The sequence below is a fragment of the Erinaceus europaeus genome, chromosome 18 (genome assembly GCF_950295315.1).
Source record: "Erinaceus europaeus chromosome 18, mEriEur2.1, whole genome shotgun sequence".
Lineage (NCBI taxonomy): Eukaryota > Metazoa > Chordata > Mammalia > Eulipotyphla > Erinaceidae > Erinaceus > Erinaceus europaeus.
In genome coordinates this window covers 17,179,944-17,198,573 of record NC_080179.1, presented here as the reverse complement: position 1 = coordinate 17,198,573, position 18,630 = coordinate 17,179,944, and the positions used below count along the sequence as shown (strand labels likewise).

The following is an 18,630-nucleotide window of genomic DNA, read 5'->3' as shown; positions in this document are numbered from 1 at the left end:
ATACACAATAATAATGCAAAATATTACCCCTCACCCAATAAAATGGATAAGAAAAGAAGAAGAAGAAAAAGCAAAAATTGTTACGGCTTTGCATTAGTTGTAATGTGCAATAGTAACATTACATATTAATTTTAAGAAATTCTTTCCTTTTGCTCAAGAAGTAACAAATGCAAATGGATCTTAGATATAGTATCAGAAACCACGATGCTAACAAATTAAAAGGATCTAGAAGTTAAAATGTGATTTAACTACTCACATCTGCTTTCAGTGTTATATTATGAGAGCCTGGTGTTAGGATCCTTCCATAATAAAAATGTGTTCTGAACTTTAATACAAAGGCTATGTTGCATAAACACAGGATTTAAAGCTGCAGAGACGAGCTGAATGAAAGGAAAATGGCAATCTTTCTGGCTCCAAAAGATGCCATTCCCTATCGCCCAATGGTTCCCACTCATAAATACATGACAAATACTTCCTCAACCACTTTTTACGAGCATGGATGCACAGGGGGGAGTCAATGGCTAGCTTGAGGGAAAACAGGAACAGCAGGCAGCAGAAACTGTACAGAAAACGGCTATGTGGTAAATTTCTTTCTGGAACATCACTCAGTTACCCAGTCTTTGATCTTTCAGCTACAATTACACTAACTTCCACAAGGTCTGACCACCCCCCCCACACACACAACACATACACAAGCCTAAACCAGATAATTTGCTATATGTAAAATCTAAACTGTGGCTTTATAAATAGGATCATTCATAACACTGTATTTTTATAAATTAAAATTTAACATTTAGACAAGAGTTTACTTTCAATTGGCTATAACCATATCATCATCACAACTGGTCTCGCAAAGAACATGGGGTGCCTGGCGACAGCTAAATCACAGACTGGCGTCTCCCAAGCAGTCTGTCTACCATTAGGGCCTGGGAAATGGTATTTACTATACAATTAGAGCTAGGGAGTTCTACCTGTAATCATCCAAATACAGGTGTGAGAAGCCCCTTTGGGCAAGGAAACTGACTCATCCCTTCTCATGTAAACGTTGATATCTGTATTGTTCTACTGGAGCCCCAGGAAATATTGTCATTCATACTACAATGAGAAAATTTATTAACTGAAGTTAAGTAATAAATTTTAAAATTCCTTCCCAAAGGTAGCAATTTTTAATACATTAATCATAACATTTATAAGAATTTGAAACAAGACAGAACTGAGTATTTTAAAGTTAATTATCTGTGGTTACCAGTTAGAAGTAAATTTTCAAGTTTATGCCTTCTAGAACATTATCAATAAAGAGGTTAAATCCAGCTTCCTATCTGGAACGCAAAATGTCTTATAGCAATATCAACAGGGCATTTTTAGATGCAGTAATTTCACAGAATTTATTCTAATGATTTATTGGAGTTAACCATCTGACATTAATTATTGTTTTGGCTTCCAGTCTATGAATGTTTATTTTTCAGTTTAAAGCTTCTCACTCTTTGATATCATATGGAAATGAGAATTTTTAATGGAAAATTGAAACCATGTGCATCTAAGTACTTAATGAAGTACAGGGAGAAACCGACATTATATTTTAGGAGAATTCAGATATTTTGCTTTGGATTCACAATTTGTTTATATGACTTAATAGTATAAAATACTGAGAATTCAGTGAAGCAAGTCAAAGTGAGTGCCATGCCAAATGTGTATATGCCAACATGTTATGTGAACATATGATTTTTGAAATAATTAATGAACAGCAAGTAACCCTATATATTCTGCTGATGTAGAAAAAAATATGTGAATGCAAAGATTTGTATTTTACAAACTTTAAACGTGTTTGAAATAAAAACTGGTCTTCTGCCCATGCCACATATCTTACTTTTTCAACTAAAAAAATAAATTTAAGCATTCAACCTGGATTTTAAGATCAATGCCTCTTGACAAGTCCAAGTGGGTGTTGTAAAGCTACACACATATAATGCTGAGTTCATAGTTACAAACTACTATTTTTAAAAGCTTTATTGCTCCAACTACATTTAGTCTCATTTTCAAAACAAGTAAGTGTCTATTAATTTATATTTCATAAGTAAATATGTATTTTTAATATTGTCCTAGTTTCCCTAAAGTTCTCTCAGTAAAACACCAATTAGGAACTCATCTTGACTGCAAACACTGGATAGACCTTTCCTACTCAATTTAACTTTAATAATTAGCAGAGAAACGTCAAGACCAATTGTAGCAGTAAGTATGTCTGTGTGCTTTTAAATATATAGACATGACTGGGTGTATTCTGGGGAGAAACACTTACCATTTGTTTTTCTTTCTAATATAATCTTTTTCAGAAAGATTAACCAAGTAGACCATTGGTTTTGAAGTCAAAAATAAGTGTTTATTCAATACTTCAATCTAAAAGGAGAGATGAAGACATAATCATTTTAAAAAGTTGAGTAAATATTGAGTGAATCATTGAATAACCTGAGCTAGTTTTAAAGAAGCTGCATTTTCATTTGCATAATTCTTAAGTTTCCACAGGGTTGGTTGTTATATCAGGGGAAAAGAAAAATAAGCCTTGGAATAAGCAACAACCAAGAAGTAAAGGTTAACTGGACGTGATGAAAAGCATAAACTAAAAACTCTTACATTGTCTCAGAAATCAAAGCAAAAGTAATAGGTGGCATAATGCTTATAACTTACCTCTTTGTCATTCCAATCATGATAGAAACGAACAGGTTTCTTTTGATCTATAACCCAGGATTTGACTTTGCACATTATGTCCTATACAAGATTGAAACAAAGTAAATGCACGATGAATACTAAGCATTTAAAACTTTTCATTAAAAGTTTTAAAACTCACAATGTAAGAATAAACTTTTCACTGATAGAGTAGAGGTCTAAGCCACCCTGGTAATTATGCAGAGCATTTCCTTCAAAAATACAAATTATCAACAAAAATGTTGTGGCAGTAAAAGTTTAATATAAAACGTGGAATGAGCAAAATTAATAATGGCCTTAAAATGTCATGACAACTCACACTAAAGACTATAATAACTAATATTTCAACACTTCCTAGAGATGCCGCTTGCAAAACATGTTGTTAGGAAGTGCGGGAGAGGGGATATTGGAGAAACTGAATTACCATTTTCTTAAATTTAAACAAAAAATAAAACAGGACTAAATACTGATGATCTGCCCGCCAAAATATTAAACCAACTGACCAAGCCCCTTTATTGTTTTGAATTAATTTTTGCCAACACCTTCTCCCTGCCCACTTCTCCCATTCCCACCCCACCGCCCCCCCCCCCAACCTGCCAAAGCCTCCATTACACAATGGCAAGAGCCCTGCACTGGTGACCTCCAACCAGCTGCATTCACTTTCAGAACATCTCTCTCAGCTGGAAATCTAAAGGCCTTTTAGTTAGCAAGCTAGTGTGCATTCAGAAGGAGTAACTGCAGGAAGAGCCCAATGTGCTTTGTTTCTCTGGCCTTTCTTCACAGAAAGATTAATCATCTGTGAAATGGAAACGGCAAACAGCAAGTGACACAAACTGAACCCTTCAAGTCTTTCCTCATCAGTTTTGTGGTTCTGAATCTAAAAGCTGCGTGTGGCATGGTTCTCCTTACAGGCAGGTGTTAATAAAAGGCTCCTGGGTCTGTAAGGTCAAACTCAGCTCTTCCAGAAGTGTTTGCGAGTCATGTGTGGCTTGCCTTTTTTTTTTTTTTTTTTTTTTTCGGTTAAAGATAATTTCTGAATATATTTTAAATATGCATTTCTCAAATTTTATTGTAGTGCACATTTATTAACAATACATTTCCTGGATTTTTATTGATGCCATTTTTCTTTAGCATAAATTAGTTATTCTTTTATAAATATCTACTTGGATGGATAACCTCAATATTTAGTACAACTTCCGTCCAAGTCTTGCAGTTCTTAATAGGAAAAAAAAAAAAAAAAGGAAAAAACCATATGTCCTTAGATCCTGATTTGAAACCCTCTAGGAAAAGGACTTCCCACCGATTTTAACAAGGAAGGGGCAAGCTGAAAACTTTTAATGAAATCTAACATGTTCTGCTTAAGAATAATCACTTTTACTCTTCTATAACTGAATTTCACTCATAAATGTTTAAAAGTGGCTAATGTAACACCATTTCCTACAAGGAAAAGATCAAAGTGCTATATTACAAATGCATTATGATTAAAAAAGCCCTGTGCAGCCTTGCTATTAACTGTTCTTTAAACCCTAAAAGGCTTCCCATAGATCTCACTTGGCACTGCATATACAACCTTTGACAAGTAATGTAGACCATTTTTATTCATTGCCTAAAATTGTAGGCAATTATGTGCGTCACACTGGCCACCTGCAAATTCTGAATGCCTGCTCCAGTTGTCAGTGCAAAAAACTAATGTCGGAGGGGATTAATCTAGGGGGAGAGAGTCCTCTTTAATGGCTCCAGCAGGTGAAATGGCCCAGCTGGTTACTATGATGAGTGGCCAGAACAGCTTATGTAAAGACACGCAACAAGATTATACAAAAGAAGGAGAAAACAGTGGTACCATCTTATATTTGGTCCCATTCGTTTTTGCAATTAAAGAAAGAAAAGAGGAGAAAACAGACAAAAGCCAAACAAGAAATAAAGAAGGAAATTAAATTTTAATTATAAAAAAACGTGTAAAATACTTTTACACAAAACCACAGGATAAACACTGATCCGAGTGAAGGAATTTCAGTATTTCGCTTTCATTTTAAACTAGACCATCATTACAAACATAGGAGTTTGTCACAAAGGCTTTTTGGAATTATTAAAGAGAATTAACTCAAAAGTTCACAAAGAGTATACTTATTAAGGCCACATTTAAATAGTTTTTGAAAAATGTACAACATATAGCTTAGTTTTCGTACAGTTGGAAATAAAAGGTTTAAATTTTATAATATTTTGTTTTGTACACAGTACTTGGATTATCCTGCAAAAGACCCAACAGTCAAGAAAAGGCACTCTAGACCCCAGTTTTACCTGAGACAAATCAAAAACAGATTACTCCTAGCAGCTCTGGAGGTAGTAGTGGATAAAGGACTGTTGAGCAAGGAGTCCCAAGTTTGAGCACCAGCACTGCCTGTATCAGAGTGATGCTCTGCTTTCCCATGCTTATCAAAAAATATTTTAAAATATATAGATTATTCTCAGATAAGATTATCTCATATAAACAGTTATTTTACTGTATAATCGCAACATGATGTTTTTCTTACAGAGTAAAAATTAATTTTAAAAAATTAAATTAATGTGGTCTGGGAGATGGTGGAGTGGATAAGGCATTGGACTCTCAAGCGTGAGGTCATGAGTTCAATTCCCAGCAGCATATATACCAGAGTGGTGTTTGGTTCTTTCTCTCTCTCCTCCTTTCTCATTAATTAATAAAATCTTAAAAAAATTAAAATGTCAAACTATCAACAGAAATATAATACTAAAGCTTTAAGCACCGGAAATTACACATCAGGATCTCTTAGATATTCAGATGCAGAAGGAAAACTGTTTTTACTATCTTTAATAAATTCTCCATTTTTCAAAATAAATTTTATACATGATGGATATTATGAAAAAAAAATGTGTGTAACTTTCTGTTTATACTACAGTGACATGAGTTATGTTAGTTAAAAGTAATAATGTTTAAGTGTAGGAATAAACCCCCAAGTCTACTACTAGCCTGGTCTGCGATCAATTACTTTACAGGTAAAATGCAGATGAGGATACTGCCTGCCTCCTGAAGGCTGTTGTAAAGATCCCGAGAGATAACACACACATGGAGCTGAGCACAGCTCTTAGGACACTGTATGTTCTCAATAACTGGGAGTTGTTTCCATTACCATCACTGAAAGATCAAATACCAGTAGTGTATAAGCTGGCAATGTATATTCTTGGGTACTTTCATTAATCACAAATTCTAAAAACAGCTTGGAAAAAAATCACATTTACAGCTTCTCCAATATAAGTAATTGTTCTTTACCCTTTTCTTCAAATTTCTGAAGGCTGATCAATGATACTGGCTGGCTTTCTTTTTTTTTTAATTTTTTTAATATTTATTTTATTTATTTATTCCCTTTTGTTGCCCTTGTTGTTTTATTGTTGTAGTTATTATTGTTGTTGTCATTGTTGGATAGGACAGAGAGAAATGGAGAGAGGAGGGGAAGACAGAGAGGGGGAGAGAAAGATAGACACCTGCAGACCTGCTTCACCGCCTGTGAAGCGACTCCCCTGCAGGTGGGGAGCCGGGGTTCGAACCGGGATCCTTATGCTGGTCCTTGTGCTTTGCGCCACCTGTGCTTAACCCGCTGTGCTACAGCCCGACTCCCACTGGCTGGCTTTCTTAATAGAGTCTCAGTTCAGGCGTCTAATCTAAACATTGTACAAGAACAACTAGCTTGTGCTGAATCACTTGCTACCTGCAAAGAACCACCTAAATTCACCTTGAAATTACTCTTCTATTTAGGATATATTCATGTAAACTTTAGAAACACTCTACCGGTGGTCCGGGAGGTGGCGCAGTGGTAAAGCTTTGGACTCTCAAGCTTGAGGTCCCGAGTTTGATCCCTGGCAGCACATGTGCCAGAATGATGTCTGGTTCTTTCTCTCTCCTCCTATCTTTCTCATAAATAAATAAAACCTTTTAAAAAAGAAAAGAAAAGAAAAGAAAGAAAAACTTTACTGAGACTCAAGCATCATGTGCAACTTGCTTAAATTCTTACAGCTAGTAAATGACAGGTTTAGATTCAAACTCATATTAAGTTTTGTCCAACTAGTCAGGTCTAGTTTTATTTAATCAAGGCACTACTAAGGTTGTTACTGAGAATTCTCACTCTCATTTTAAGGTCAGCAGGGAAACCCAGTATTCTTATTTCAGTACAATATCTATCTATCCATGTTATACTTTCCTTTTGGTGTTTTTCAGTTTCCACAGAAGAAACTAGTAGCCAATGATTCATAATGGATTTACGGATTTCTTATTAGCACCTACAATTGAATGTGAAGTTGTGTTTATATACCTTCCAGAGATCATGACATGTATCTACAAGTGATTTTCATTCTCTGCTACTAAGGCTTCAAGCTTCTGTGATTCCACCACTCCCAGCAGATTCTTTTTTCCAGATAAAGGATGAGACAGAGAAGGGAAAGAGAGAGGGCAAGACAGAGACACTACTTCACCACGTGTGAAGCTTCCTCTTCACACAGTGCCCTTCCTCTTCACACAGTGCCCTCGTGTGTTGGTTGGAGGGCTCAAAACCGGGGTCCTCACCCATGTGTGTCCTACTAGGTGAGTCTTTCCCCTGTCCTTTATATAAGTGGTTTGTAAAGAATCCATAATCCAAAGGTCCAAAGATCCAACAACTATGGTAGGATGTGACTCTGTGGCAATATTTAAATGCCCCAAATAGCCAATTAAGTAAATATCCTAGGTCCATGAGCTCCCAAATTAAAGTTCCAAAGATACCAACCTAAATAAAACGTGTTTAAGCTAGACCTTGCACCTAAAGTTGATATATACTGATTAATTAATGCTGTGCTGATGAAAATTCTAGCCACTACAGCCAGAGTGATGCCCTGGTTCACTCTCCCTCATTTTTTTTTTAAATTTTTTGTATTTATTTATTTATTTATTTATTTATTTTTCCTTTTGTTGTCCTTGTTGTTTTTTTTATTGTTGTTGTTATAGTTATTATTGTTGTTATTGATGTTGTTGTTGTTGGGATAGGACAGAGAGAAATGGAGAGAGATGGGGAAGACAGAGAGGGGGAGAGAAAGATAGACACCTGCAGACCTGCTTCACTGCCTGTGAAGTGAACTCCCTGCAGGTGGGGAGCCCGGGGCTTGAACTGGGATCCTTCCACTGGTCCTTGAACTTTGCGGCACGTGCGCTTAACCCGCTGCGCTATCGCCCTACTCCCACTCTCCCTCATTAATAAACAAATCTCTAATGTCAGAATTGAGATGCTAGGGAATATTGAAATTGAATATATATATTAATATTTATTTATTTATTTTCCCTCTTGTTGACCTTGTTAACATTGTTGTGGTTACTGATGTCATTGTTGTTGGATAGGACAGAGAGAAATGGAGAGAGGAGGGGAAGACGGAGAGGAGGAAAGAGACACCTACAGACCTGCTTCACTGCCTGTGAAGCAACTCCCCTGCAGGTGGGGAGCCGGGGGCTTGAACTGGAATCTTTATGCAAGTCCTTGCACTTTGCGCCACCTGCGCTTAACCTGCTGCGCCACCACCCGACTCCCGAAATTGAATGTATTTTTAAAAGAATGAGTTACTTGAGAGTCAAAAGGTTTTCAGAGAGGAAACTATGACTTGCTTTAGTATCTATTAAAATAAACCACTAAGCTACAATAATCAGAACAGTGTGACAGCAGAACTAGAGAGACGCAGGCTCTACAACAACCCAAAAGGCACAAAATGGGAGACGTGCTAATAAACTGCGGAGCCATCATAGAACAGTTTTATCTAGAAAGTAACATAGCGCATCTGTGTAGACACTTGCCTGGGGAATGTCCAAAATACATAGTTACATGAAAAGGCAGGCTCAGGACAACGGAATAAAATCAGAAGCACAGATTTTGCTATCAAATACACTGGAGCTGGGCTCTGCCACTCTATGACTGTGTAATTTTACAAGGCAGTTATTTAAACTCTCTTAAGTCTGTTTCTGTAAAACTGGGATGACAAGTCCAATTCAACATGTGGTGGCCATTTTTTTCATTCTGTTTTTTGTTTAACTGATAGGATAGAGCAGAGAGAAAGACACCTGCAGGCCTGCTTCACCACTCTTAAAATAGCTCCCCTGCAGGTGGGGCGTAGGGGCTTGAACCCGGATCCTTGAACATGGTAATGTGTTTGTTGGTTTAACTGAGTGACCCACTACCCAGCCCCCTCTGCCTCCTTTTAAGAAGACCATTCATGCTGTTTTACTTACTATGAACCAGTAAATGTCACTTTTTAAAATGGAAGAAAGAGAGGGAGAAAGGAAGACTTTATCCTATATCCATAATCGGTAATCCTAAAATTTGATGGCTAAGTGGATAACCTTGGCAGTTTATCAAGGTTACTCATTCTTACTCTGTAATAATTACAGCTTCCAAGCCTGATACTTTCCTCTTGCCAATCCCACCCTAATACCTGATGCTGACACACAGAAAAAGCTAACCTATGGTGGCTGGATGGTTTTAAAACATGCCAAAATTGCAGCCAAAAATGCACTTAGACCAAAAGAGGGGGAGAAGGACATAAGACATACAATCCAAAATACTCTGGCCAGAATCCTACTAAGAGGGCTTCCTCCAGTTCCAACCTAGAATATTCCCTTTAGATATCCCAAAGCAATCAAAGATCAATCCAGGCATTCAATTTCAAAACACTTCCATTCTAAGTTGCTGTTTAAGATCTGCCTGAAGCAGAATATTAAATATCTGCTGGTCTTCCAGGTGAATATTGCTGTGAAAGAATACTGAAAAGTACTGATCCACGACTGTCTTTCTACATTATTTCAGTATCTGGAATCCCACCACCACTCAAATAAACAGAAAACGAATGAGAGAGCTCATGCGGTGTGTACCTGCATGTGTGTAGAGGCAGGATGTCCTTCAAGAATTAAAATAAGTTAGATCTAGAAATAACCTGGGCAGAATGTATGTTGGCAACTGTGGACTTCCAATTACTGAAACTGGCGAAATAGAACTTAAGAGAGCAAACTGGCCCATGCCAACGACAAAGTCACATCTAGAACAAATATCAGTTAATTATTTTTTAAAAAATTGTTTTTCATTATCTTTATTTATTTATTGGATAGAGATAGCCAGAAATCATGAGGGAAGGGGGTGATAGAGAGGGAGAGAGACAGAGACACCTGCAACACTGCTTCATCACTTGTGAAGCTTTCCCCTGCAGGTGGGGACCGGGGACTTGAACCTGGGTCCTTGTGCACTGTAACATGTGCGGTCAACCAGTTGTGCCACCACACGGCCCCTTTATCAGTTAATTCTTAAAGTATAGGTCTAAACAGAAGATATCACTCTGTTATCAAGAGGAAGAATGAGACTGTCCCTATGATTATTTTAAGTAAGTTGAGTGGCTATTATCACATTCATAGAAGGACAAAGTAGGGATAGAAGTGCACACAAAAAGGGCCCCAAACAAGGGGAATTATAACTGAAATGAGAAGGAAAAGAACAGAAACCCCCTGGAAAAGGTAGCACAGTGGCTACAGTAACGGTCTTACAAACATTAGGCCCCAAGTTTGAGCCCTAGCACCACCGGTGCCAGAGTGATGCCCTGGTTCTCTCTCCTAAACAAATAAATGATATCAGAAGGGATGAATCTATGAAACAAGAGCATGAGGTCACAAGCAAAAAACAATGAAGTTGGGGAAAAGAGGGGTAATACAGCCAGGGAAAGAGACCAGCTGGGAGAATGCAGGACATGTAAGCTAAGATTCCCAGCTCAACTGCCAAAGAGGTGTTCTGACCTTTCTCTTATATACAACTACCTCACATGAAAAAAGGCAATCTTTCTTTAATTTTTTTTCCCTTTTTTTTGCCACCAGGGCTTTTGTGGATGCCGGCATGCCTGTTCAATCCCACCTCTTTTAGCAGTCTTCTGATGTTGTTGTTTGTCTCCCTTTTCCAGATAAAGGGTGAGAGACAGAGGGAAAGAGAGGCAGGAGAGAGAATAAACACTGGATAGCTCTATGGCTCATCAAATCCTCCCTATGGATGATGCTCCTGTGGGCTGGGTGTGGGTGCTTGGGTACTCTGGGGCAGAGCTGCCAGTCAGTCCAACCAACACAATTTCTTAAAAAAAAAAAAAAATATATATATATATATATATATATATATATATATATATATATATATGGGGGAGGTACCAAGAAATTTGAAAGCTAAGAAAGACTTTTAAGAAAGCCCAAATTTAAGAAATAAGATAAAAAGTTCAAACTGACGGCTCAACTAATGCAGAAGGTAATCACTGGTTTGAAAATCAAACTTGAGGAGACATATCAAAGTTTATATCATACACTCAGTGTAACATACAGTAAGTAGCAGAATGAACGTATGCCTAAAGCAAACACCCTAATCATCATAAGAATAATGTTTAGTGAGTTGTTTACATTTCATACCAATTATGAGTCAGGCTGGATAAAAGTCTCAACATTTTGGTAAGTATGTGCATACATTTTTTTGAATATATGTGTAAGGCTGGAATCACTTAGTCATGGGTCAGGCACTTACCCAAACTTAGCTTATAATGTTAATCAGTTTTCCAACGCAGGTTAAAATAATTCATACTCATGTCAGTATTGTCTAAGAATTCCATGTGCTTCATATTCTAACATTTGTCATTGTCTATCATTGTCTATCAGTTTGACTTACACTAAGTATGTGGTTTCTCGCTTTAGTCAGAATTTCACTTCCTTAACACAAATGGGAAGCAATATTCCTTTGTGATGTACTTGTTTAAGTCTTTGGTCAATTTTCCTGTTTGGGTGACTTTTACCTATTTATAGTTCTTCATATATTCTGTAGGCAAGTTCATTGTTAAGTACTGTAAATACCTTCTATCTTAACAGATGCTCCAATTTTAATATAGTTCAATTTCAAAAATCTTTTTCTTCTTTTAAAAAATTATTTGACAGGATAGAAATTAAGAGTGAAAGGGGAAATAGGAAGAGGGGGAGATATAGACACACACACACACACACACACACACACACACCTGCAGTATTGCTTCACCACTAGAGAAGCTTCTCCCCTTGTAGGTGGAAACCAGGGGCTTGAACCCGGGTCCTTGATTTGTAATTTGAATTGTAATGTGTGTGCTCAATCAGGTATCCTAAAATCTTTTCTTCTATGTTTAGTGGTTCCTGTGTCCTATTTAAACTGCTCTATTCTAAGATGATAAAGATGTCTACACTACAGATATCTGATATCCAACACCAAGGCTCTAGTGTGGCCACACTACCAAAATGCTCCTTCTTCCCATTCTATTCCACCTCTCAAAACCACCATAGTTTTCAGCCTGAGAGCTATTTCTATTGTGTTTTGTTTGCTTGCTTTGACTACATCCTACATATGGATGACCGTCATATGTTGATTTTTCTTTCATTCTCTGACTTGTTTCACTTGCATTAATCCCCTCAAGTTCCATTCATGCTGTCATAAAAGGAAAAATTTCATCTTGTTTTAAAAAAATAGCTGAGTAGTATCTCACTGAAAAAAATATATATATACACATCACAACCTGTCTTAAAAAAATTCATGACTTATTAAAGGACAATCAAATGCTTTCTTTCATTCTGCCACATTAGCTTTTAAATGTCAAACTTGTTTTGCATCCCTGCAGTCTCAATGCTCCTACATCATTAATATTTATTATTGGATTAAGTGTGTTAATATTTTATTTAAGACTGTACATTAATGTTCATGAAGAAAAATTCTCATCTTTTTCTTTCTTATATTGCAAGTTTTGGTCCTTAATCTCATTACACCAGCTGGAGAGTTCTCTTAGTTTTCCTTTCCCTAGAAGGCCATATGAAAGACTAAATGCACAGAGAAGTAATTTGGTCCAGTCTTCTGTATAATTAAGTCATGAGTTCAATTCCTTCAATCAATATAGATTTATTTAGATTTTCATTTATGTTTGGCTGTCTCTATCCAATAAATAAAGAAAATTTAAATTTTTTTTTAAGAAAAGGAAAAGAAATTCCGCTACAAGAATCAGTAGATATGGTAATCACACATGCATCATACATGCAGTACATCCCAGTGACAACCCTGGTGGCAATTAAAAAAAATAATAATAAAAGCACATTGATATGTACAGCAGTGACTGTGCCCACCAAGATCCCTTTTACCCTTAACAGATTCAATCAATACACGCTATCACCTTTCACGGTAATCCTCTGTAACACTGCCTAAGTGCTGTGTTCAGACCACACAGATCTAGTGCCAGGAGTTAACATCCTAGGAGCAAGTCATAACAGCTGATGGAAATGACTTGATAATTATCCCAGTCTCCCAATGTTTCCAGTAGAAAAACTACAAACCATTTTCTACACTGGTTTTCACAGGTCCCAAGGAGAGCTGTGAACTTAGGTGCTCAGGATTACCACCTACTCATTGACAAACTCCGTAATGATTTTTCTTTTCTTTCTTTCCTTCCCTGCATCTTTTTTTTTTTTGGGGGGGGGGGATAGGGGGTCTTTCCCATCAGGGTAATCACTGGGGTTTGGGGCCTGCATGACTCCACCACCATTTCCCATCAGTCATATCTCTCTTTCACAGAGGGCGAGAGAACTAGAAAAGGAGAGGGGAGAGGAAGAAAGGAGGGGAGAGACTGGTAGCTCTGCTCCACGGCTGGGGGCCAGAGGCTTGAATCCAGGCCCTCCCACAACGACAATGTACGCACTCTACTAGACCAGGTGCCACCAGCCCGTGCACTGGTTTCTTCCCTTTCCTGGTCTTAACCATCTAGTTCCTGCTGTGGGCTTCATGAGATAGTTCCAAGGAAATTATCAATACTCCAATATTTACCTCAGGGGTTGAAAGAAAGACTAAGCCACCTATAGTGCTTCGATTTGTTTTTGAAGCCTCATATATGACTCCAATGACTTAGCAGACTTAGTGACAGCCTCGAGAAAACTCTGACAATGTTTCTTTTCCGTCTTCTAAACGGCAACGGCACTGCCTTTATCATGTTTAGGTTCGTGAAGATGGAATTGATTCTAGCGGTATGTTTTTGCTCACATGCCTCTCTTCAGTATCTGTTGTTAAAATTCGGAGGCTCCAGCTGGCCGGGCTAGCTTCACGAGCGGGTAACAGAGACGACCAGAGACGTACGGGGCTGGGCAGGGAAGCTGTATTTCTTTATTCAGGAACAACGACTTATAAACTAAGACAAACTAATCACCAAACAAAACTCTGTTGCCTCTTACCCCCGCAGCGGCACCAAGCACTCTCGAACTCTGCAACTCTGAAACTCTCTCGGGGTTCCTTGGGGCGGGGACAAGTGGGCCCGCGAAACTAGCAGGAAACTAGCAGGACTAATCCAATTTTCCTGGCAGGGGAGGGCTAGACCAAACCAATGTAAAGCATACAACAAGTATCATGTCTCCTACCATATTCTCTTTTCCAAGTACCCCAACACTTCCCTCACATTTCCCTGGTCAAACGGGATATATTTCATACTTACACTCTTTAAGTTGTCCTTTTTTCAAAAAAAAAAATTTGCCTTTTGTTGCCCTTGTTGTTTTATTGTTGTAGTTATTATTGTTGTTATTGATGTCGTTGTTAGGACAGAGAGAAATGGAGAGAAGAGGGGAAGGAGAGGAGGAGAGAAAGATTAGACACCTGCAGACCTGCTTTAGCGCCTGTGAAGTGACTCCCCTGCAGGTGGGGAGTCAGGGGGGTCAAATCAGGATCTTTATGCTGATCCTTACACTTCACACCAGGTGCCCTTAACCCGCTGCGCTACCGCCCAACTCCCATACTTACACTCTTTTAACCTACACTTTTCTGTCCTAAATCTTGTGTACATCCCTCAAACAAATCTCTCTCCTTACCCATTCCATCTGAATAGAAAATAATTAAAATAATCAGATGTTAGGAGAAGTAAAAATGACTTGGGCCTATTTCAGACCATCAGAGAAATCAACTGAACACCACAGGTGCGTAGCTGTTCCTAGACCGAGTACTATTAACCGTGACAACTGAAAGTGGTCTCTTCCTTGACAGTGTGTTTTGTTTGTTTGTTTGTTTGTTTTATAGATTTTGTTTATTTCTGAGAAGATAGGAAGAGAGAGAAAGTACCAGACATCACTCTGGCACATGTGCTGCTGGGGATCAAACTCGGGACCTCATGCTTGAGAGTCCAAAGCTTTATCACTGCATCACCTCCTGGACCACTACCTTGAAAGTGTTGAGGTCCTAAATCAACCTCAGTCTTTCCAACTTGTTGTTGGAAAGATGAGAAAAGTTAAACTAAGTATATGTGTTCAAAAATACATGAAAAGTTCAAAAGGAAAAAGTTTACAGGAGACGTTAGTCAATTAGAAAATATATCATTAGGGCATTGCTTTTCTGCTATAAAAGATAAGCTGATTACTAATAAGTTACTGCAATGCGACAGAATTGAATGCTAAAGACACTTGAATGCTAAAGACCAAGAAAAACGTGTGCTTTCATTTCACAAAATATTGAAATGACCTCTTTTAATGATATATTCAATTCAACCCTTTGGAAGAATAATTCCTTATATAAATCTTTTTTCCACATTTAAAATTTTTATATTATTGGGGGATTAATGGTTTACAAAAATCAATAAATACAGTGGTTGGTCTATGTATAAATTTCTGCAAAAGACTTTCACCCCCAGCCTAGGTCCTCCTCTACCATCAAGCACTAGAACCTGAAAGCCACCCCAAGCCCAGAGTCTTTTACTTGGGTGCAATACACCAAACCCAGTCCAGGTTCTGCTTTGTGTTTCCTCTTCTGTTCTTATTCCTCAGCTTCTGTCTGAGTGGGATCCTCCCATATTCAGCCTTCTCTTTCTGGCTTATCTCACTTAACATGATTCCTCCAAGCTCCATCCGAGATGAGATGAAAAAGATGAATTCATCATTTTTTTACTTTTTTTTTTTAACTTCAGGAGTTTACTGAGCCACAAATGTGAGAATCTGGTAAACATTTTAGCAATTACACAAAAAAAGTCGTTGCAGCAGACTCTAATGTACCAAACTAGTAATAACGCCAGTTTACACAATACTGTGGAGACACTATTATTACCATGCAGAACTCACACACAGTTCTATGAGCCAGAGGTATGAGAAAAGGAAATGGAAATTGCCTGTTATTTAAAGTAACCCCCCCAGCAAAAAAAAAAAAAAAACAAGACCCAGGTGACTATAAATGTCTCGACTGCAAATCTGCATAAAATTATGCACTGCAAAAAGACTCCAGTGGCACCAATGGCATTTTGTCAATTCACAAAGTGCACGCGTTCAGTAATTAATTTCTCTAAGCCCTCTAAGATTTATATCTTCAAACTCACATTTCCCTAAGCCAAAATGAGAAGGACAAATACCAAGTGGCCTCGCTTAGAAGCAGGGCTCAATAAACAGAAGCAGGAGGGAGAACACAGTGGAACTTGGACTGAGCATGGTGTCTCACATCAAAGCACAGAACTCCAGAGAAGATGTGGAGTGGGGAGGCTGAAGAGAACCTTGGGGTCCTGGTGCATAATGAATTATGCCCATGCGCCAGTGTAGGCACTATAAACCACTAACCCACCCCCCCATAAAAATGAGGGGGGCAAAAAAAAATCCCACCTCTGTAATATTCATCCTTGAAGACATGCACAGTGCTCATTTATTCAATACCACTGCTAAATGTGTCTTATAAACACTTTTGTAAGGGTCACATGACCCTTAACTGCCAAAAAAAAAAAAAATGAAGTTTAGCAATAATTTTAATAGAAATGAAAATCCCCTGGATTCTACAATTTTGTTACAATATTAGGTATCTGGTGTACTTTATTTTTTAAAGAATTCATCGAGAAAAGTAAACTTCTATGTTAGAAGAAGCTATAATGTCTGACTTACATATTCGGGTTTTAGTTTTTTGTCACCTCCTCGCACAGCCACCTTCTCCAACTTATCTATAATAGGTCCAATCATTTCCTCATCTTTAAGCTGAAGTTCTTCATGTATGATTTCTATATCTCGAATCGGATCTACACTTCCTTCAACATGCGTGATATCATCATCTTCAAAAGCGCCTGAAATGAATTTAAAGGAAAGCAATTCAGTACACAAACAATATAGAAAGTCATTATTCGAGTGAACAAAAATGTCTAGAAGATTAGCAAATAAGTATGGTCAAATCATCCTTAAGCCCTCCAAGCAAGACACATATTACTTTCCTATTTAGATGTACTTAGACACTAGCAACAAAGTTCATCGACCCTCAACATCTCAAAAAGAGACTGAAATAAAACAATGGTCCTCACAAAATGCAAATTATGCTCCAGAACTATTGGTATCTTCAGGTTTGGTACATTAAGATACTGAATGCAAGGCATGAGAGTCTCAAGTTCTAAACTGCACTATTAGGGTTTCCAAGGGAAACCAGATTTGGGGGTGGGGGTGCATGGTGTGAAATCAGCTGGCAGGCCTTTTCCCTGCTTCAATCTACTTTATCACTGTGGTTCTGACGGTGATTAGATAATGAACCACTCAGACACACAATTTACACAGCAGCTAATTTCATCGGCCTGATTTGAGGGTATGGTTTTTAGGGGGCTCTCAAAGAAGCAGATGAAGGTGCATTTGTCATGTGTGAGTGACAACCATTCACACTATCTGAACAAAGTGATGCTGGCCCTTATTAGAAACACATGCTATTATCACATATTTAAAGTGCAGTTGAAGCCATAATTTCAAATTGCCAACTGGAAACATAAGGGTAAAACAACTAGATATTACAGAAGCATGTGTACTGACTTTATGCCCTTTTGAAGACACAATGTGGCAACATAATTCAGCTGGGATTTACTCAAATTACCAAATAAAGAGCAGTATTATATAAATGAATAAATACTAAGAAATATTACAGACAATGGTAATATACCTACAAAACAAATACATTCAACTTAATTAAAATGACCAGCTAGATTATTATACTCCCAAAATAAGATGCTTTGAAACATGAAGTGTCTATTTTAGGTAGAGGTACCATGGCAATCATGAACAACAGTTTGACTGATATGAGAAACAGTTAACTACAGCTCACTGCTATAGACCAAAGGCCAATACAATCATCATTACAAGTTGCAGTCTTTCTCCCCCCCCCCCCCCTTCCTTTTACTTCCTTTCTGGAGGTGGGGAGGAGAAAGAGAAACGTCAGCATGGCTCCACCATCTGTGGAGCTACCTGGATACCATGCATGGCACTCAGGTGATGCCAGGTCTCAAACCCAGGGTTTCAGTCATGGCAAGGTGCAACATCTACCAGGTGAGCCATCTCTCAACCCAGTTTTAAAATGTAATTGTCCAAAACTTAAACCCATTAAGCTATTTATATTTTCACACTGAATTATTCTGCAATAAAAGCATATTGTTCCAGTTAAGACAAAAATATTTAAAATAAATAAAAGTATTTAAAATAAATATTATTAACATACACTGACATTTTACTATACAATGCCAAATACATGCTAGCAAGAAAGAGAGACATCACAGCACCATCCCCCCTTCTGTATGTGTTCTATTTTATTTTTGTCCTTCTCTTTATTCTGATGGGAGACAAGGAGAGAGAGAGAAATCAAAGCACTCCTCAGCTCTGGTTTACAGTGGTGACAGGGATTGAACCTGGGACTTCCAAGTCTCAGGCATGAAAGTCTGGTGCTCTACTGATCCTGTCCACTCAGCCTTCTCAACCTCAGTATCACTGTATTGAGATGGAGATATGGGATTGCTGATGTCATAAAGGAACTTTCCCCCCCAAGGTGGGTATCTACATTTCAGTCTCAGCAAACCATCATCCTGTAGTTTTTTGCCTTTCTTGCTGTAATAGTGTTAATGAGATTTCAAGCATGCAAA

The 18,630-nt window shown here is 37.9% G+C and overlaps 1 protein-coding gene across 2 annotated transcripts in view; it reads right to left on the bottom strand.

Annotated features, from left to right (window-relative positions):
* Positions 1-18,630, bottom strand: part of OLA1 (Obg like ATPase 1) — a 145,332-nt gene that overhangs the window by 47,257 nt on the left and 79,445 nt on the right. For both annotated transcript variants that reach the window (XM_007527215.2, XM_060177693.1), the window contains exons 5-7: positions 16,634-16,809; positions 2,683-2,763; positions 2,297-2,394 (exon numbers count right to left, since the gene is read on the bottom strand). In XM_007527215.2, coding sequence (XP_007527277.1) covers positions 2,297-2,394; positions 2,683-2,763; positions 16,634-16,809 — 355 coding nt within the window. The remainder of the gene's footprint in view (positions 1-2,296; positions 2,395-2,682; positions 2,764-16,633; positions 16,810-18,630) is intronic.